General features: G+C 39.2%; 1 protein-coding gene across 43 annotated transcripts in view; it reads right to left on the bottom strand.

Annotated features, from left to right (window-relative positions):
- Positions 1-22,534, bottom strand: part of CELF1 (CUGBP Elav-like family member 1) — a 54,912-nt gene that overhangs the window by 15,406 nt on the left and 16,972 nt on the right. For 14 of the 43 annotated variants that reach the window (XM_046941339.1, XM_025150530.3, XM_015286899.4 and 11 more), the window contains 8 exons: positions 10,426-10,613; positions 9,749-9,831; positions 9,313-9,361; positions 7,403-7,537; positions 7,139-7,218; positions 6,652-6,813; positions 5,217-5,298; positions 2,309-2,437 (listed from right to left, as the gene is read on the bottom strand). In XM_046941339.1, coding sequence (XP_046797295.1) covers positions 2,309-2,437; positions 5,217-5,298; positions 6,652-6,813; positions 7,139-7,218; positions 7,403-7,537; positions 9,313-9,361; positions 9,749-9,831; positions 10,426-10,603 — 898 coding nt within the window. In that variant the 5' untranslated portion in view covers positions 10,604-10,613. Of the gene's footprint in view, positions 1-2,308; positions 2,438-5,216; positions 5,299-6,651; positions 6,814-7,138; positions 7,219-7,402; positions 7,538-9,312; positions 9,362-9,748; positions 9,832-10,425; positions 10,614-12,720; positions 22,156-22,534 lie in introns of those variants that run through there. The other 29 variants (NM_001396305.1, NM_001396292.1, XM_025150534.3 and 26 more) reach the window with 7 other exon arrangements.

Below are 22,534 nucleotides of genomic sequence, written 5' to 3'. Positions count from 1 at the left end.
ATGGCCAAATAAGCATTAGGTGAACATTTGGATGACAGATGGACAGGAGTCAAGCTGGTAGTCATCTCATCTGTAGTTAGGTTTAAGAGGTTATCACAGTAGATGTTGCCATATGTCCCACACAGACAAGGAAGACATTTACTAATACATGGCACTGAACAGCTATATTCAGAGTTTTTAAGGTCTAGGCATGGTCCAGAAAGGATGCTCTGAATGCTGAGTCTAACAGTGCTCTACAAAAATACAGGGCGCATGCACATAAGTATTAACCAAAGGACAATTCCAAGTTTGGTTTTAAAAGTGACGATAGTTCAGAGTGAAGAGCTGGCATGCTTTGTAATTACAAGAAATATCGTGAGACTGAATGCTGTATATTATACATCAAGGCTTTCTCTTCCATTTCAGTACAGTTTTAAATGTAAAGTGTGTAACTCTTAAACTGATTTTGGTTGGTCAGTGACTACATACAGACCATTATACCCTCCAGAATTATTTTTAGATTTTTTTTTTTTTTTAAGAAAGATAACTTCTACTCTTTTAAATTATACTTGAAATTCTGTTTTAAGAGCTTTCTGACTGCTACATGTTAGAAGCTTGTGAAGAATAAACTAATCTATCTGTATAGAATAATAATTCAAATGACACACTATGATTACTTGATTGTAGATGCACAATAATTTATGAATGTGATTGGCCATCAGAAACTTGCTTGGGGTCAGCACAGCTGGTGACTGAAATTGGACTGCTGTTCCTCACCCTCAGCCTCTCCACCAGTGTGATTAATCACAGGTACACAGTACTAAGATGCATATCTCTAAGGGAAATGGCATCTGTAGAGAGCTGTGGGACAGCTAAAATACATAGAGGAGTAAGCAATCTCAAAGAGTCATACAACCATAGCATAATTTCAGTTGGAAGGGAACTTCATGGATTATACAGTCCAACTCAGCTCAAAGCTGGTCTGTTCTCTGAGTTAGGGAGATCTATTCACAGCCTTTTTCAATGGAATTCTGAATCTCTAAAATGATGGCGATTTCACAGCTCCTCTGGCACCTGATTCCTGTGCTTTATCGCTTTCACCACATTTTTCTTTTTCCCTGTTACAGCCTGTCAGAATTTTCTGTTATTGTGTCCACCGCTCTTGTTCTTCTTGCTTTACACTTCTAAGAAGCTGGTTCTGCCTTTTCTAACATGTACAGCATTTTAACTTCACGACCTGTCAGTCCTGTTCTCCACTTCAACAGATAGAAAAAGCCAGCTCCAGTTAGTAGATGACAAAGCAAACAACAGATGCTTAGATCTAAACAGCAATTAACCTCACAATTCCTGCTCTGCCACTGCATGAAGAAATATGGGAGAAATTCTCAGTTACATTTACTTCCATTCTTTCTCAATGTCAAAGCAGTAGTAGTGGACTGTAAATGTAGTTCTTCTAGAGCCTCGGCTCTGTGGGAGTTCTGTTTGTTTTGAAATATTATAGAATAGGATACCAGAACTGGTAGTCAAGAAAAATGTTGAGGTTTTATCTTGAAGGACTTCAGACCACAAAGTTTTTATGTAAAACTCTGTAACAGAATATTCTGAGCTGAATTCTCTCTCAGAAATTTTTCTAAGTAGAAAACTGTGCAAAGCACCCACAGTTTAACTCCTGATCAAGTGACACCTGGTTTTCTAGAACAGCTGTTTCTTATAATCTTAGTCTAGTTCTTTGGCACTCCTATGCAATACAAAAAGCCACCTGGGGCAGTTTGGAATACCCCCCACATACTATAGATCTGCGTATTCTGCTTCTATGAGGCAGTTGTAGTATTTTCTTCACTAACGCCAGAGAAATATAAAGAGGACATTTCTAGTGCATTACTTCATGTTTAAAGCATCTTCAACCTTCAACCTCCGTGTCCACAGGAACAGGGTACATTTGCTGCAATATCTGCCTAAATTCACAGCTAAGCTAAATATGAGATGAGACTGTAGTAAAATGACTGGAAAGAGGTCACCTACCTTTCTGCTTCACGACCATTTCAAAATTTTTTTTACATTACATTAAACTGGCCATTTGGAAGAAGAAAGAGCAGTTAAAAAAATAAAAAAGCCTTTGCTGGTGGCAAAGATATATGTATCCTAAGAAAATGTCAGTGAGTCTGCAGGTAGAATTCCTATCTATTGAAGACATTAAAGACATCAATTAAAGGTCTCTATCGACACAACAGTGACAGACATGGACAAAATAGATCACATCTAGGCTGAAATAGAAGGCAACCCGCATCATAACACACTAGGGCACACTATGGCATAGGCAGTCTCTTACCTGAACTGGTGAGCACACTGAGGGGACTGCTGGAGGAGGTGAGTGCAGCGGTGCCACTTGGTGTATTCTGAGCTGCACTGGCTGCAGCTGCTAACGCAGCTAGGTTCTGTAACTGCATCGCATTCAGTCCTGCAACACAGTGAAGAATGTACAGTTTCTCCTACAATAGCCACCACCATCCAAGCCTAAGACCCATCAGCCTCAGCACGTCGTAATGGGGTAGGCAGTAATGGGAAGGAGCTTAAGAACATCAGACTTCAGTACTAGTTACTGACCTATTCAACCTTGTGATTCTTTGTTACAACTAAAAAGGAACATATTTCACACATAATGATAATTTTCCATAAAAGACCATGATCTCAGATGCAGATTCCAGAGCACAGACATTTTCAAGCAGTTTTACGTCCAGTCACAAAAGCATAGAGATTTTAACTGCTATGGAGAGTTAAGCCAGGGTTTGATAAGAGTTGATCTGCAAGCCAGAGAACTTGTCTAGACATCAGGCTAATAACCTCTTCTCATCTTATATCTCTCTATTCTCTTTACACGGGAACAGCAACAACCGCAGAATTCTTTTAAGAAGATCCATATAACACAGTGGCCAATGTCATACCTTTAACCTGTCATCAGCTGAACATCAACTTGCTTTGTCTGGCCTCCTTGGCAGCCAAGAAGCAGCAGTCAACTGTGAGACAAGGTTAAGTGGCAACTCCTAACCACGAGATCAATGACTATATACACAGACTACTCAGCCGGTTGAACAAAAGTGGTAAAGAAAATAGAAAACATTAAGCATGTTGTGGGTAATAAAGCCAGGAATACTCAAGTGAGAGGAAGATGTGTTGATGAACTTTTCGGTCATTTACGTATCTGACTCACCTTCAGTTTGAGTTATAATTTTTGAATTAAACGATTCAGTCAGTATTGACACTAATTTGCTGTCACTGTATTATCAATCATACTGATCCTGTTCTAATGACTCCTGTATTTTAGCCATCCTTCAGCCATTTCTTCCTCTTCCCTTTCACACCTCCACATTTGTTTATCCTAACAGATTTCTCCTCTTTTCACATGACTTTGTTGATGCGGTTCCTTGTCTTCTGGATGCTTTGTAAGTACTTGGTGACAAAGCACATACATCAAAATCTCAGCTTTGCAAATAAGGATGCAAACAGACAACATAAGGATGTGAATGGCAACACAGAATAAATTGTTCATCTTCTTGGTGGCTTATACTACCTTTTTATTTATTTATTTATTTTTAACTTTCTGACTGGGTACGTATCTTTAATTGTATTTACTGTTCAAAACAAGAGGATCTTGAGTTTGTTTATATTCTCTAAGATGCAATTCTAACAAAAATATTAAGTTAAAACCTAAGTTTTGTTGTCGTTGTTACTGTGCTACAGAGGGTTAAAATTACAAGTGCTAGAGCTACTGAAGAACAGAGCAGCTTGCTTCCTTTCTGAAGCAGTTTGGCATGTACACACTGCACCTGTTCTCTTGTCATCACATTGTTTTTCCTTCTGCTTTCCAATAGGGTCAAGATTAAATTTTGTCTATAAAGCCCAACGCAGACTGGAATCTAATTATCTGCTAATTTCCCTACAAATTTCAAGAAATGCAATCGAGATATTAATGGAGCTTTGAAAATAAAATTCTCCCTGTGTAGAACAACAGACTTGGAAAATTCAAACCACCATGCAACATGCTACTTGTATGCCTGCATTCTCAGTTTTTAAGGTGTTTTTTTTTTTTATATGGTGAACACAGAACTACCCTGAAAACTCCACGTGCAATTTCATCTAGCTAGGCCTCCTCAGCAGCCCTATGGTAACAACAAACACAAACTGCTTTTAATTTTTCTCCTTTACTATTATGTGCATAATACTATACATAAACAAGAGAGAAAAACTGGCATCATGCTCATAACAATGTCTGTATACATCACCATCACAAAGCTGATGGGTGTACCAACACAAGTCAGATGTACAGAGACGTTTCTTTCTTAATAGCTCATAGTCAATGTCTGCACAGACAGGGCATGGACTATTGCTAACTACCAGACAGCTCAAGGAAGCAATTTTAAAGGCTTTAAATGTTCAGTAATAAAACTGAAACTATGTTTTTTTTTCTGCCAGCAAAAGCATTTAGATAATGTGGTAATTGGAGTTACTAACAGGGGTTTTTATTATTCCCAGTCTGATGAGGATGGAAGGGAAAATTAATTTGCTGCCCAATATCAGAAACTTGAACAGTATCTCCATAACTTCAGAAGAAATAAGTTAAGGATACTTCAAATATGCTCACTTATAAAACACACATCTGTACTTGGTGAAAATTTTGACCAAGAGTCTACAGCTAGGAATCTGGCTCTTATCTATTAAGTTGGTATTTCTGCGTCATAGAAATACTGTACTCAACTAACTCCAACAGAGAAAAAAAAAGAAACAGAATGGAGGACTGGTTTAAAGTGCTATCAACACTGCATTTGCTACTCTGAAACACTTAAAAACACAGAATTTAAAACAGGAGACCTAAAAAACTCCTTGTAACTGAAACACATGCACGAGTGCTTATTTCAAAATATAGTCCTTCAAATATGCATCTGTTTCAATGAAAATAAATATATGGATACAAAAAAAAAAAGCTGTGTAAGAGATTATAATTTCAAATGCCAGAGGTAAGGGAGATAAACAGCATACCTCAACTCACCTTCAGGACAACGATTAACTAAGATTAAGAGGGAACTTCCACACTCGTAGCAGAGGATTCCTATTATTCCACAGAATCAGTAAACTCAATACTACTAATTACAATGCAATATGTCTACAGCCTTCTAGCTACTTTCTCTACCCCTCTCCTCTTTTCTTTGGTACCAAATTTATCTTCTGGTGAAAAAACTCACCTCCCATTGGGTGGAGGCTGCTCAACGTGTTCAGGTTCCCAGACGAGGCTGCTGCTGTTTGCTGAAGGAGCTGCAAATAAAGCTAGACATTACACCAAAAAACAAAACAAGAGTGAGAGTGAGGGCTGGCTCCGCTTCTGGGAGAAACTGCATCACACCACAGCCAGAGTGCCGTCACAAAGGGAATTCCCACTGCTCACACACCACATCATAGCAAAGCGCATCAAAAATTCCTCTTATAAAGCACAGCCAGAACGCCACCATGGTGAAATTCAGTGTTGTCCATGCATTACACCACAGCCAAAGCAATAGCACAATGCTTTTCACACTCAGCATAGTCAGTATACTAGCTGAAGTGCAGTTTCTATCTAATGCACAAAGAGAAATCAGTACTGAGACTCAGTAATAAGAGAGAGCTCCTTTTCAAAGTACCTCAGGCAGGACTGCCACCTCTAAGGATGTATTACCTCAAGTCAGACTTTACAACTGACATTGCCCACACAGGACAAATGGCATACCAAAAATCAAAGAGCCACTGTGAGAGGGGTTCTCCTTCACATTCCCTAAGCACAGCACCAAGAAACTTCAAGTCCAAGCTAGGAAGCTATTTAGGAAGATTTCCTATTCCTTTCTCCATTACCTACATATTGTTTAAAAAAATTCCAATCTACCAACTTAAGCAATACTAAGAGAATGTCCCCACTTCAATAGTACACCATATCAAGAATGAGATGAAGTTTCCCTCTTCTGCTCCATAGATCTTAATATTGCATAAAAACAGTTCTCATAACTACTCTAACAACCCAGAACACATTAGTTTATGAAAAATTCACCCTTCAAGTACCCAGTAAAACTGAAACCAGTGACAAACAGCAGACTGCACTCTGTTCTATCACTGTCGCAAAAGAGAGCAGTTTCTCTCTATTCGTTGGTGGGTTTGTTTTTTTCATTGTACACTGCGAGCTGCTTGATGCTTCCACCTGATCAGCTTTTCTATTCACACAGCACCAAGCACTATTCTATGTTTCACTGGAAGAGGATGAAAGAAATAAATGCTGGATGAGGAACAATGGAAGAATACAAGAATTATGTCATCATTATGTCACAAAAGACATGAAAGGGTATTTAGATGGATAAACAAAGAGCCCATAACATATGAGGAAAACCTTCCCTATACAAAGTCATTTTACACACAGTACGAAAAAAGTTTCAGTGCTTACTACTTCAGAAGCTGGGGCTGAAATACTCACTTAAATGCATCCTGACTAGCTGTTAGTAAATGACAATCTCCTTGTAATTCAGATTCCTCATCAACCAAATGGGGGATAAGAGCCCTACTCCCGTCTATAAGGAGCCTTCAGAACCCATCAAACACCAAAAGACAATCAAACACCAAGCTACGAAGAGATGAAAAGAAACTGGGTCAGAAACTCACTGCTAAGTATTGCGGTCCAAGCGTGTTGAGACCAGCCAGGTTTCCCCATACAGAGGCAGCACTGATCTGTTGCATTTGTTGCTGGAGTTGCTGAGCAATTCGTTTCTGCTCTTTGTCCTTCTGCGTGTCTGCAAATTTTACCACAATGGGAGAAGAGCAACCCTGCAAATAGCAATTGAAACAATTACATACTTACCACTACAAAACTACTGTATTACGACCTGGCCATTGGAAACATTTCTGATACCCTCTCCAAACATATGTAATCAAACAATGCATTTAAAATTTCATTTGTTTTTTATTCTACTTCGTATTTTGGTATTTTCTCTGCAGGTGAGGTTTCTCGAGTCCCTAAAGTATAAGCAAACACAACAGCCCAGGAGTAGTATTTATGTACTTATCTTCTCTCCACTCTCTAGTCCCCCAAACTCCACAGTGACTGCCTGACAAATTGCATATTCTCTTGACATCCAGTAACTTGTCTTACCTCCATGGTTTGTGCTTGGTGCATTGCTTTGATTGCTGTTTGCGCCATGGCTCTTGTTGTAAAAGTCACAAATGCACAACCTGGGAAAAGAGCCCAAAAGGAATGAAGTCATTCACTACATACACATTACTAGGACAAATACAGGAATGAAAATGTCTACTGGAAAAAAAAAAAAAAAAAAAAATCACAGAAATAGCTGAAACGCCGCCCTGAGGTGCAAAAGGCAACATCCAGAAGAGAACAGCCAGAAAGGTTCCTGCTTACCTCGGCTCAGCCCATCTGGGCCCCGTAATATCCTGCATTCTTCAATCTGCCCAAAGGGTGAGAACATCACTCGGATATCATTTTCATTGCACTTCTTTGATATCATTCCAATAAACAACTTCCTATCTTCTACTGCTAAGAAATCAAAGGATAAGAGTATTACCAGGCAAGCATGCACTTACTGGACCTTATTTTGTCAAATTTTCTCCATCAACTGTAGAATTACTTCCCCTCTAATTCGGGCAGCTGCTCGTCAAAGCCGGATTCCTAACAATGGAATCCTTTTGTTTTAAGAAGATTCATATTAGACATCTCAGTGAACCAGAAGGATCCTTGTTTTACATTTTACTGAGCTGCAAGAAGTGAAAATAAATAAATATCGTGTTCAACCCTTCCCCCTGTACCTCCCACATTCATTTCCTGGTGAGCAGGAGTTGTGTGTATTTTACTGGACTACTTTCATCGTTTCTCATCTCTTCATTCTAGATAGCCAACACATCTCACCTGTATCTAAACAAGCATATTAGTTGCAGAAAGCTTCTTTCTAGACTATTACATTACCCTCTATTGTGTCAATCACGTCAATTAAGTTCTGCCTATTTCCTTATGTTCTTGTCAACAGTGGAAGCAAAAGCAATTACTTCAGTCGTTTCATATTAATCCATTCAGATCTTTAACAAAAGCATGAAAATGACACCTCAAATCTAATACCATATATTACCTCCAAATGCCAATGCTACCAGATATATTAGAATTGAAGGGAAACTTTTGGTGTGGACTACTCTAAGATAAATGGTGCAGAGATAAACATTTATCTTCATTTGCCAGTTTGTGGCTACTAATGTCAGAACATAATACCTCTCATCCTACGTATTTGAAGATGCCAGTCACCTGTTAAATACTTAGAAGTGAATGAAGAAATTATACTCAGAATGCTATTTGGACATATAAAACAGTTTGCAAATAAAACATTCAACACTATAATATGACAAATGCTGTAGCACAATTTGAAGCTTCAAGACAAAAAAAAGTCTTCTATTTAGTGTAACAGTGAGAGGCAATTTATTTGCTGAGTCTTTCTTGGAGTTGGAGAGAAAAATTCCAAGCCATTCCAGCTGGCAGGGCTTCAACTGACCATTAAATCTTTAAAGTTGCACCCAATTCACTGTCAAACTCATGGAGCTGTTTTCAAATCCTTATTGTAGTCTATTTTAGCTCAAGAGATCCAGAATTCCTTCTATTAATGGCAAGTTAAAATACTTTTTTAATTGATGCCTTTATATTTATATTTTCATCTACATCTTTTACTAAAATTCATATAATCATATAATAGCCTCAGAACTGCCACCCTAAAACACCAAGTACTTCCCCTCCCCCTTCCCTTTCCATTACTTTCCCAGGAAACACACGGATCTGTGTGTGTGTACACACGTGTATGTATGTGTGCATAAATAAACTCATATACACATGGATAAATGATCATTTTACCCAATGCTAGATGTAAATGTCTGAAATGGTCAACGTGCAGAAGTACATTCACAATATTTTCTCTGCTGGAGATGAACTTTTGACTCCCACTCTAGCCACAGCAGGCCCTCAAATTAGTTAAGCACCTGAAAAGCATTTCTAGATTTCAGCCATCTTAGTTCAACCAAGAACTCACTGGATATTTCCCTAACCAACACTATGGTTTTTCCAGCAAACAGCATCAGTGGTAGATCCTTAGTCATGAAATTCTAGAGACCTCACTTACACTATCTAGTGTATTGAAAACATTTGTTTAAAAAATAATTAAATCCAAATCCCAGTGCAAGATGACTTTGTCAAAAGCTGTTAAACACAAGGAAAATCTTGAAGTTCCCCAGTTGGAATAAATGAAGCCACAGAATTCAGATTTTAGTAAAGCTTACCATTATTCTTTTCACTATCAGCTGGTTTCATCTGGATAGGATGGTGCATCTGAAATGCAAACAGATTATTTAATCATAAATGCATTCGCTTTATGCTAGATAAAATATATTCCCACAACAAAGGTGAATGAATGAGTTTGTAGCCTATACTGCCTCTACAGAAGGGCATATATAATAATATATAAGCATCTGGAAGAAAAATCTTTTCCTAATTATATACCATCATTCCTCCTGAGAAAGTATTATTACAGAAGGCATGTCCACCCACTTCACTACCATCCTTATCTATTATCGTTCCAATTTTGCTATCTTTCTAATTCTAGTAGTTCCCTTAAAACAGGACTTCAGAGCAAGATAATGTATGTTTTTATATCAGCGGTGACAGAGATCAGAAGGACAAGATAGAGCTGTGAAGGGAGCATATCTCTCCTCTTACCCCTGGGAGAATCTTCATGTTGTGAAGAGCGTTCTGTGCTTCTAGTGCAGCTTTACGGGTATAAAATGTAACAAAACAGCACCCTGCAATTGAGACAAAATGCTAAGCAAGGAAGAACACTATGAATCTTGACATGCTGTAGAGAAATTACACGTCCCACTTCTACTATTCCAATGACAAGCGAAAGAAGTTAAATATTGAAATAGGTAGGTACCACTGATTGTAACTGTTGAGAAAAAGATTCCTAAGTTTTAATTAAAACATTCTGAACTGACTCAATACCACCAGCACACCATTAAAACAACCATTTAGACACACCTAGCAAACAATTCTTGGCTATTCCATTTCTGAACTCAATTATTTGGTAGTATCCAGAACTTCCACCTAGTTTCATTGGCAATACAATACTGCACGTTTCTGAATTGCAAATCCAGGTACCCAGCAACTGCATACGCCAAATTTTGTATTTTGTTTTTAACAGTGACACTTCTAGCAACATTTTGGCCGTATCATAACATTATAGCAATGCTCTGGAGCAACACAGTATTTGTTTATTACTTGCTCTGCTCAACATTTATAAACCATTCTCTTCATACATCCCCAAACAAACAGGTAAGACCAGAACAGTGTAAAAGCAGCCAAGAGCTCAAGTCTAGTATGAGAAGTACAGTTCTTACCTTTGCTTTGAGGAGGGTTTTGGCTCCTGTCTCGCAAGACATTGATTTCATAGACAGCACCATACTGTTCAAAAAGTTCTCTTAAATCTTTCTCACACCAGCTCCGTGGGACCTGACCCACAAACATCTTGATAGCATCTAGATCAGGTTGATCTGGGTGATCCAGTGTACCATTCATTTTCTTTGAGCTACGAAAATTCAATAAGGAATTTGTTACTTAGTTTGCCACAAGTTCTAGATGTTACTGCAGTTAGAAGCATCGTGCTTATAGTGAGTTTAAAAACATTTTTTTACATCAAATGCACAAATATGCATATATGTGCCATATACATAGATATGTACATTGCTTGCCAGTGAATGCAAATATATATACACACAATCACACATTCAGAAAAATCATTATTACTCACATTCACTGGCAAGCAACATACTTGGAAACCAAGTACTCTCTTTACATGGATGTTTAAGACTTAAAGCTGATCGTTGCTCTTATAATGTAGTCAACATCTGCTTTTCATGTCTGTAGAGATGACTGAAAAAATACCATTAATTCAACTCTGTAACATTTTACAGAAGACAAAAATATAAGAAAGAAACCTAAAGTCAGCTGACCCACAAGCTACTATAGTTATTAATAATAAGAAAAACTGAAGGACATTTTTTGTATGTTTAAGCGTGACTATCTGTAACTGCTTCTCAGAGTGAATAAATATCTTAAAACAGAAAAAACACAACTGAACTGATGAGAAGTTTCATTAAGGGTTTTCAACACAGCAGCTTTGTAAAACAAGGCAGCTTTGAACAATACATGGCCAAAAAAAAAAAAAAGCCACCAAACAGGCTGACAGTGCAGATGAACAGGTTGGGTCTGGACAATCTTAGTTCCAGAGTAAATCAAGCTGACTAACAGTAGGCTGCTAAAACAGAGAAAGAGACATTTATTATACTATAACACAGAAGTTTTGAGTATGGGGTTCCTCAAAAGGCTTCAAGGCACTACATCTATGAATATGGAACTACTAGCCATATGAATGTTGTTTACGGCCTGTTAATAAAACTGCACTGTACCCAGTTCAGCTAGTTGCAAGCCATACACTGCTTCAGTATTGACTCCTCATTGCCTGCTGAGTGCAATGTGAGGTCTTGTTTTTGGTAGTCAGCCTAGTATACCACAGGATCTACCTCTGTGGAAGACTGTCTGTAATGGCATTCTATTATAGCTACAGCAATCAGCAGGCTAAAATCGCTGACCAACTCCTGCATCATCTAGAAAGGACACGGGGAGGACAACAGTAACCATGCAGCGATTCCCTGCTGGCCCCCAAACCCTTTGTTGAAGGATACAAGTGCCCATCTTCCAGGGTACTCAGCTCCCTTCACTTCTGCTTTTTTCCCCTTTTAAAGTCTATTTTTCAATGGTGTATTAACAGTACATTAAACAGCGTTCCATTGCTCACCTGCAGTCAGATTCCTCCCTCAATAGACTTTTCAAAAAGAATTTCAAAAGCAGGCAATGTTTAGTTATTTTTTCCCTCTCGATATTCTGCTGTCCAGAGCCTGATAAAGAACTGCTGCCAAAATTTCCTAACAGTATCAACAGACCTCAGGAACTCCTTACCAGAAGGGATGGGAATAATCACAAACTCTTTTACTGCCCAACCTTTCCACTCAAAGGGCCAGCATCTCTTCAAATATCCAAGGTAGAGAATACCGTATACAAAGATGGAGATTCCACACTTTTTCAGTGCAATTGAGAACTGGAAATCACGTAACCTCCTCCAGTAATGATTTTCAGCCCCGCATTCTTTCTCATGAACAGTTTCAAGAGCACAGCCCACCTGCTGTTAACTGAGCAACTTTCATGAGACTTCAACAGTATTTCAGGGAATCTTTCATTCCCAACTAAAAGGTAGAGTCTGGAGTCATCAACAGCAGAGAAATGGAAACGTTCACCCAACAACTCATTTTAATAACTGATTCTATAATATCTGCACCTCTTGCATACTGTAAACAGTACAACCAAATAGCTTTACTTCCCCTCACCAGTCTTCCTATAAACCCAGTTATTGTGTTTCCTATTTTTTTTTTCCCCTCAATCCCTCCCCCCTCATCCAGAACCCAGTACCGACTCTTAATGCCGAGTATGGTTTCTCCACAAATTTCAGACCTTCAGACCCTCTTATCCCTCTTTTCCCACCACCACAAAGGGAACGTATTAGACAGCAGTGGCTACAGAGACAGCAATTCCAACTATCACTTTGGTTACAAGCTTAGACATGAACATACAATACTTACACAGGGCTAGCATTCAAGGAGCAATGGTCCACCATCATCTCTGGGAGAAAATCCAACTTGAAGGCAGCCATCACCTCAGTCTGTCACAAACTACTAACACTAACTCAGTGTATTGCCTAACCCCTCAACAACGCCACTTCCAAAAGTCCTGCAGGTCTTAACACTCGGCCACACAAAAAACACTCAAACCACAGAAACAGAAGCTCAGGGAGACCAGCAATAGACACCACAGAAACAGGCTGGACTGGGAAAGGGACATGGAATCCCAGATTAAAAAGGGGATGTGACCATGTGAAGGGAGGCTCAGCTCAATACACAATGAAAATGCTGATGCACTGGGCTTGTTTTGTGCAATTTTCCCTGGCGAAGCAGTACTGAGCGCACTGTCAGATAAACAGAGTGTCAGATCCATGAAGATAGCAATGGGTAACAGAGCAGAAAGAATACAAACTCCAGTTTTTCCACCCCCCAACTAACTCCTTGCCTCCCAAAATGGCAGTCCAAGACCTTGAGACACAGACGGTTCCCCATATCACCAGTATTAAGGCAGACAATTTGTTATGTGTAGTCAAAAGGTTCCTTCAGCACAAACCTTTCCAGTGTCTGATTAACGATCTCACTCTTTCCACCTTGTGCCATTTTTGACACACTCCTACCTTTCATGGAGACAAATCTGAATCCACCAAAGAAATTGGAACTGAGGAAATTTGGTTGCTCAAAAAAATCCCTATCACAGAACATCAACAGCTACTTACTCCCCTTTAGAGAATTAAAACATATATGGTTTTGGAAACAGTACTTTGCACATCATGCTTCTTTAATTCCAGAGACATACAGAGCCTATAGACAATAAAGGGAAAAATACACACCTGGTGGTTATACCATTCCTGTTTTTGTACTGATCCTGGTAGTAATTTGTTGAAAACTGTTGTACAATCTTTGAAAACACTGATGCCAACACCTCAGCTTCTTCATGGATAAAACAGGAATAACGTGTTCACCAACGAACTGCGAGGTGTAGTATTTATATGCATAACACAGACTTCCTGTTAAGCCTCCAGTATTTAAACTAATGGGGAGATAATCTCGATAATACTGGGTGCATTGGGAGATATGTGAGGAATATTTGATTGCAGAGTGTGCTACAGAGCCAGCTGGGTGTGTCTGAGCACCAGACGATTAGCTCAAGTCCAGTATGAATCCAGATAAGCCTTATGTATATGTCCAATACAATCACATAATAAACTCTTAGAGCACCACAGAACACATACTGGGGCAGCTACGATCGTTTTTCTCATCTGTTAAGGACTGCAACATGTACCTGTAGTTACTTAAGAATGGCCAGTGTACATGGATTTCTTTATGCCCGCAAAACTAGAGTATGCTTGTTTTTTTTTTTTTTTTTTAACATTAATAACTATTTCTAATCTCTGGAAAAAGACCATTTTCCATCTTCTGCCTGCAGAGAGATTTATTTAGAGGTTATTAAAAAGAGCTGGACCTTTTAATACAGAGACATAAGTACATTACTGCAAAATAAAAGAAGGTGCGAATTTATCACAGGTAGGAGATGCTCAGCAGCAACCACTTCACGCATGCTCTTGCTACATGGTAAGTGCAAGAAAGCTTATTCCTTAATGAAAAGGTGTAAGCTACCTACTAAGCACCGCTCCCACAGGCACATAAGCAGGCACTGTGGAACAGAGGTCAATTGATTAGCTTTCAGTAAATAGCTGGTATCTGCCTTCAGACACATCTCACAGGCTTCCTTCTTGAAAAACGCCATGCTATACAAAACATTACTTTCAAATGTTGAATTTGACCTGGAGTCCACTTTGTGGGATTGTTTGAAAAAAAATTCATAAAGAGAAACATCTCAGATTTACATTTTAAGAACAGCAGAAGATGTAGTGGGGTTCTCTCCACTGTTTGTGTAACTGTAGCTCAGCATTACAAAGTGCAGCCTTACCAACAAACAGAACGCCTCCTGTCATCTTTTGCTTTTTTCAGCAGCCGGTAAAACAGTCCAGCAGCCGTGTTCACTATAGGTTCAATAATAGATGATGCTGGTAAGAGATACTCTAGAAAATGAGTTTCAAAAATGTTACTGAGATCGATTAGTTTACTGAAGAAAATCACTGTGTCATTATGATTTGCTTCTACCCTCACCATTTCCCTCATCTCACTGCTCCTCAAGATTGAGAGCTTATTTGCTTGCTCTTTTAAGATGAAAACACACACAAAAAAGTCACAGGCAGAGAAGTTCCCAAATCCTTCACTGCCACACTGTTACAGTCCACATTAAGTTCAATCTACTGGCTTTGAGAATTATAACATTAGTTTTGTGCAATTATCCCGCTATACGTTAATTTCTTAGTCTTGTTACACTTACTCTCATTTCTCCTGTGATATGCTCACTTTGTTTAATAAACAACAGTGCCAAGAATATTTCACATGCTATTATGCACAATTTGCAGGAAAGGAAAAATCAATACTAGAATGGTGGATAAATACCTAAAGGTGCATTAGCCAAATACCCATGCCTCAGAATAGCACAATTCTGCTGTAACCATGGTGGTTTCAGCGAAAAAGCAGTAGTACAGAGAACAGATTCGTTGAAACATTATTTAGTTGAAGGCATGAACTTGATGAGATTAGAAGTCCTTTGGACTTTGCTTGTAAAAGTATCAGAAAGAGTGCAAAACTACTGCGTAGAAACTGGAAGAATTAAGGGAAGCTGTTTCTTTGGAATTATAAAAACATGAAAGCCATCCCAGCCACTGCTCACAAAGAAAGAAAAAGTACAGAGCTAAATGCACATATTTTTTGCTCAGATGTCAAATTCCTGCTGGCTTCCAGGCCCATTCTTTTACTGTTTCTATTCAAAGGATAATAGGAACAATGTCTGAAATTCCAAGCTCTATGGACTGTAGCTGCACATTTAAATGTGGTGCTAACCTGACAGTATGAATACAAAAGTCCTGTGCATTCTACATCTCATTTTTTTTTGCATTTCTGAAGCCCTAAACGATGCTGCAAAATATATCACCGTATAGACTCCTCAGACTACAATACATAAATGCCAAACTACATCACATCTTTGGGCAAAAAAACGTAAAACAAAAAAAAACAAAGCTCCACGTAGTAATTTCTTTCGCTAAGAAAGCCTCATTCACTTCAATGAGCAATTAGCTCTGAAAGCTGAAGATAATACCATCTTTTATTTTACACAATCTGAACCTCAGACAACATATACAGCTCTGAAGCTGAGGGACTACTGGGATGGTGAGAGCAAACTATGGGAAAGGATGCAGGCTATAGGGAAATCAGACACTGTGAAGCTTTGAAGGAGACAGGGCCTAGAATAAACTTCCCCTTGTATTATCTGTGCATATCCAGATCCCTACAGTGCTGCTGAATTGCAGTTTTGTTTTTCAACAGATAAACCCTAGGTTATATGCATTAAAATACAGTAACTGCTTGTCAATATTTTCTTGTTTCGATGTTGATCACAGAAGCAGTGATCAAATGTTTTCTGCTCATGTGAAAATGAAATGCTTCCCCTTACCTCAATAGGTATTGCCAAAACTGTAGTTTTCTGCTTTTGCCAATCTCTACAACAGTTATTCACTGCGAGTACTCAAATTTGATACGTTGAGAATGTTGAATTTACCATTAAAATACATGAAGCTTTGGGTTGCCTACAATGCAAATTAACTGAAAGTCATTTTCAAGTATTTTCTTAGAAATTTCTATATGAAGAAAAGGATAGGAAGGGAATACAACTGCTTTTATCTTAGAAAGCAGCAGATCCATCAGAGCATATAATTCCTCCATGTCCAGCAGCATTTTCACAAAGTAAGTTACAAGCTATTTTTAGAACAGATGTTATGCATCAAATATCTGTAATATATCAAAATATCTTAACCTCTGTTTGAGGTAAAGCAATATATTTCTGATTTATTTCCCTGGCATGTGAATGAAACCCTGTTTACCTGTAGCTTCTACTCCAATTAATTCTATGAACGATCAAAACAAACGATTTCTGAGCTTCTGCCTGCCTGACAAACCCCCAGGACTCCCAGCTCTGCCAGCAGAAGCAGCAGCAAGCCACATATAGGTCTGCCTTACAGGAGGATACTCTCTCTACCCATGCCAGAAAGCATAAGCTTAGCTGCCATTTTTATTTGGTTGTGCTGGGTTCTTTTGTTGGTTTCATTTGTTTTGTTTTTAAACTCATCATCACTAGGTTACATGCATCAAAACACTACATGTAAGAACCACCACGTTAGGAAAGAACAACTAAGTAACTTCACTTTTAGTAACAGATTAATCAGATCACTACTGAGATTTCAGACCCATTTGTCTAAGGCACCTGGTACTAAGCGTTATCAGAACCAAAACATCAAACTAGATTGTGCTCTGCTGCAGTTCAGTGTGGCAATTCTCAAGTTCCTTAGACAGAACTTTTTACCTAAATTAACCCAGGCTGGATGTGGCTCTGGGCAGCCTGGTCTAGTGGTTGGTGACCCTGCACATAAAAGGGGGATGGGGTTCAGACAATCCCCCCTATACGATCATTATGGTCCTTTTCAACCCAGGCCATTCTATGATTAACGTATACACTACAAACCCCTAACACGAAAATAGATACTGAAGACACTGCTCAGGTTAAAAATCCCCAAGTTACTGCCTCTCTATGGCAGCTGTGATTACAAGTCTAATACAGCAAAACAGAACGTCTGTAGAAATCTGTTGTACAAAGGAGTTTTGAATCAGGCTGGCCAGAAGGGTCCTATCACTTGAAGACACTTTCAAAGAAGCACTGAGGTTTGCAAACTGTGGTAAAAGAGAAGGCTCCATTTTCTCAGCTCTGTACAGACCTAACGCAAAAATTCAAGAGACTTCCCTTAGCTCCATTTACAAATATCAGACAAGCCAAGTGGGATGCAGCCATGCTTTCCTAGGACATAAAGAACTGAGAATAGTGCCTGCTAGACAACAAACCTAAGTACTATAAGAGTTGACCCTTACTATAAATATGGCAAGACATTTCACAAGCAGAACTAAAAGAAAAAGCTGCTCCTACAGATGTATCTTACTGCCTTACAATAAACCCAATGAATTTCAAGAGCCTTCAATGCCTTCTACCTGCTTACCTGTGCAGACCACAGCTAATGAGGAGACTACTTCAGAGCTATTAACACATTTTTTGGAAAGAGAAGGAGTTGAATGTTTTATTTTGACTTACTCAAAGCAGTATCATATTCATTTAATGAGGATGAACTCAGTGCCTTGAGGCATTTACTGCTCTGCCACTTTTAGAAGATGAGCAGTGGATTCAAAAGTTTTCAGGAAAGAATGATGGCATAAACCTTGTGCATTGTTTCCTTTAAAAGGAAGCAACTGAAGAGCTGAGTTCTCCATGGCAGAAAACTATTATTTTCTGTCAATCAATTAAAACAATTCTGGATTGAAGCACAGACCACACACAGACATCCAATTGCTCCTGCTTGTTCCCGGTGCTGCATGCGTCCAGGCAATACAGAGGGCAGAAGCGGAGATGCCTGGAACGCTGGCTCGTCTGACGGGCCAGGGACTGAAGTACAAACTGCAAAGTCCATGAACTGAGTAGTGCTCTAACAGAACCTTCTTTGACCTGAACGGAACAGTGAATATGGTAAAACCGGACAGGAAAGTTTTGTATATGCAGTATTACCACACATCAGCGTGAAGGCAAACAGTTCTGCATTGATTGCTATACATCCACGTGACTGACAAGTCTAGGCGTCACCCTTCTCACTTATTTTAAACAAGCACTGAAACGAATCCTTGCATCTACTGAAATAGGTCATGCCTGGCTACTGTTTTCCCAAGTAGCTAACATCCCTAAGGTAACTTTTCGAATCACAGATAAGAAAGCAAAATCTTATTAGCTGAGACAGCATTCCTTCTCTCACCAGAGATGTTTTCTGTGCAAAGAAGGGCAGATTTGTGTAACTCCTTGTTGGCAGGATACTGCAGAGCCAAGAAACATTCACAAGAGCAAGGGCTGGACAAGTACTCAGAAGAAACCGACCAGAGCCTACCAGACAACACATAACAGGTTCTTAGCAGCTGAAAGGTTACAGAGTCTGTTTTGCAGTCAAAAGGTGGAAACAAACAGTAGATATTGCTACTCCGTGAATACAGAAGGCAGAAGTGTGAAACTTGCTGAAGATCCCATATATGCGTGCTGGGAGAAAAGAAGGGCAAAAAGAATGACTGAATAAAAGGAAGAGTTGTCTTGTTAGAGCTAAACCATGCTGTACGTAAACTGTGTAAACACTAATTAAAAACGCTTAGTTACTATCAACAATTTATTCAAATGCTTTCATAAGCAGCAAAAATAGATAAGTAAATCGCACTTCTGGCCTTAAGGAAACATAACAGCACAGTTACCAGTGCTTGCACTTTTCTTCTTTTTAAAATGCTTCACAATTGCAATTCCATCTGTGGTACATTCAATATCTGGCCCACTGCTTCAAACAACTTACACCAAATGGGAGATGGCAGCCCTGCAACATGAGAACTTCTCTACTAGAAACAGGTTACAACATCTGTTCAAATCCGGGAAGCCAAACCCTCTCCCTGAACAAGGTACTGCTCTGTCAATACCTGCTAGTACTGGGGCACCTAATAAACTTAAAAGCTGAATCACTGGTCTCAGTACCCACTTAGGGCAGATAAATGAAGTTTACAGACTCCAAGATTGTGGCCCCCAAAATACATAAGTTTTCCTCGCCTAGTCTTTATGACTTTGCTTGCCTGAGAGGGAAAGCACAAGCATGCTGTGACCAAAGCAGTGGGGCTGTGCTACCAGACTTGGCAGTGTGAGCACAACCCACAGCACTGCAGACAATGCGCTGCTTCTCTAGTGCAGAACAGCTGCACCACACCGCCCCGACTTCTGCTTTCTTAGCACACAGCCAGCAGCTAACACAGCAGCGTGGGGCTGCTAACCCAGTGCTTGACCTGCTGCAGCTGTGTCTGCTGCTTCATTGGCGACACTACAAGTGCTCACGCAAGCAATACAAAAATAAAGAAGAAATGGGCATCGACTGGCCCTCTGGGAGGAAACTGGGAGGAAACCACCTCCTCACAACAGCCTCGAACACCCATCTCCAACCATAACATTTCCTGTAATCCTACAATAATGAAGAATAAGTAAGCTGATCACCTCCGCAGTTCTCTGGTTTGAGGTTACTCAAAATAACATGTAAATACTTGATGTAAGAACTTCAATCATCACAGCCCACAGCAGTGCCACTTACAGCGACAGACAGCTTTGGTCAGGATTCACTGGGATTTTTCCAAGGGCAGTCAGTACCCGACTACCTTGTTTTCAAGGACAGTACCTATGCAACGTCAGTTAATAGTCTGCTATAGTGGTACAGCGAAATAAATAAAAGACACCTATGTCAGGAAAATTTTCACACTAAAACATTTTTCAATGAACTCCACCTTTCTTTGGTGTTTGTTTTCCTTCTCATACCTGCTCCCCAATGGTACGTTAAACATACATGTTAATCGTCATAAAAATGGAACAGGAGAGGTACCTGGATTGTCATCTGTCCTTTATTAATGCAAGGCATTTTCTTGTTGCTAGCTTTAGATTTCAGTTTTGTAGCTGAAGCTTGCTGTTCTTAAGGTCACAACTGGGATCTAAAGTGCATATTAAATTTCTGTCTCTCTCAGAGAAGTTTCCTCATTAAAATCTGGCATATTTCCTCTTTTTTTTTTTTTTTTTTGTTTTTTTGCAGACTAAAGGAACTGAGAGGGAAACAAAATCATCTTTACCAGCTAATTCTTGGTGGTGGTAGCAATGGGTTAAAAAACAATAACAAGAATTAAAAAAAAAAAAAAAAAATCAGCAAAACTCATTTGATGCAAAGTAGGTAGCGAAGACCTGAGGACGAACGGTATGAAAGATAGTTGACATGAGGCGTATATACAGATGAACAAATTGCTCCAAGGCCAAATTATGAATGTGAAGCAATTAATGCATGACAACATATTAAAGCAGCTGTACTTGTAGAACAGATAATGGCGAGCCTTAATGCAGGCACCCCAGAATAATTAACTTTGTCAAAGCAAAGACAAGGAGTAATCATTGCATGCTTATCCTTGTTTGCGAGACGCTTTACAATTAATAATTGATACAAAGAAACAGCACTGATGCACGTATCCTAGGGCTAATGTTTTTGAAGCAGAAGTTTATAAGTTTCTTCCTCTCATTATTGACTTTCTGTTTATGGAGGCATATAGCCATTAGAAAAAAAAAGTAAAGGATTTAATCCTGTTATCTTCATTTTAAACACCTGCCACAGTTCCAGCAAACAGTTTGGGAAGCATTTTGAGCTCTTATCATTACAGGGTTAGGACATAACAATGCTTATGCTTTGCCAGAGGCAAACTATGGAAAATTAAATACTGAAGAGATCTGAAAGACCTGTGGATACTTTGGCAACGTAGACAGGAAAAAAATCTTGAGAAAGTAGGAAAAAAGGCTTGGTCATAACAATAGAAAGAGGAAATAAAAGCAGCAGCACAACAGAGCAGGAGTCAAGGCAGGAAATGAGAGTATAAGAAGTGAGGATGTGCATCTTTGCCCCGTGAAATGACAGAGCTTTTGAAAGGAGGCAGAATGGAACACTTAAGGCAGCAGGAGGATTCAGTTGTTCTGCTATTTTTTGTTTTCCTTGCTTTTTCTTAACTGAATTCAGACCGTGACACATAGGAAGTGCGGATGGTAAACACCACCCAATCTTCCCCAGATGAATGCTTGCGAGCCCTCCTGCCCTGAAAGCAGAGGTACAGCTGCATTTATACTGCCTTTCTCCTCTCTCTCCCCAAATGTTGTTTCTGAACTTACAAGAATGATTTTAGTGTTTATGGTTAGAAGAGGTCACTACTAACAGCCAAGAGTTTATCGTAAGGTATTCCAGCCTTTTATGTGAGAAACAACCCTGCAAGCAATTAATTCTACAGAACGTGATATTTTAGATCATCTTCAGCTTTAATTTGTGAATACAAACAAGACCTAGGAACCTGGCTTCAAAGAGGCCTGAACTGCCTTTTCCTATATTACAGCAACGTGCAGTTCTGTACTTAGTCAAAAAGACACATTACAGAGCAGTGGAGCCACCTAACCACATTTCCCAGGGGAGACTGCAGTACCAGATGTACCATTCCAGGACAGTACCATATACGAAGACTGTTCTGTCACTCCATGTGAGAACTACAGTACTGAGAAATACCTTTGGCTAAGGTTTATCGCAAGCAGTGTACCCCACGTTTGCATCAAGAATTTAAAGAAAACAAAAAACTGATTGGTTTGTGTGTTCTGTTTTTCAAACTTCAGAAGAGCAACGCATGACCTTAACTCAGAGGAGCTAACTTCATATTACTGAATACATTTTAAACCTCTGCTTTCTGATAGTTCTTAGAATAGTAGCCAGATCTGCTTAAAAATCTTCTTAAAGAATGATACATTCCTTAAGATTCCCCCCCTCCCTTTTTAGATGTCCAGGGACCCTTTGGACTAAACAAAGCAACAAGTCTCAAGTTTCACTGGCCTTTGCAGCAATCACAACAACCACGCAAGCTGTTCTAACAAGTCTAACCTTAAACTGTTTCTTCTAATAGTACCAGATACAAAACAGGAACAGTTAAAATTATAGTAAAAAACAAAAAGGATATATCACTATTCTCTCCAATTTCATGTTACCTGAAGAGTTTACAAATGGCACAGATAGCTCCAGAAGAGTACAAT

Source organism: Gallus gallus, chromosome 5, assembly GCF_016699485.2.
Source record: "Gallus gallus isolate bGalGal1 chromosome 5, bGalGal1.mat.broiler.GRCg7b, whole genome shotgun sequence".
Taxonomy (NCBI): Eukaryota; Metazoa; Chordata; class Aves; order Galliformes; family Phasianidae; genus Gallus; species Gallus gallus.
This window is presented reverse-complemented; position numbering and strand designations above follow the sequence as displayed.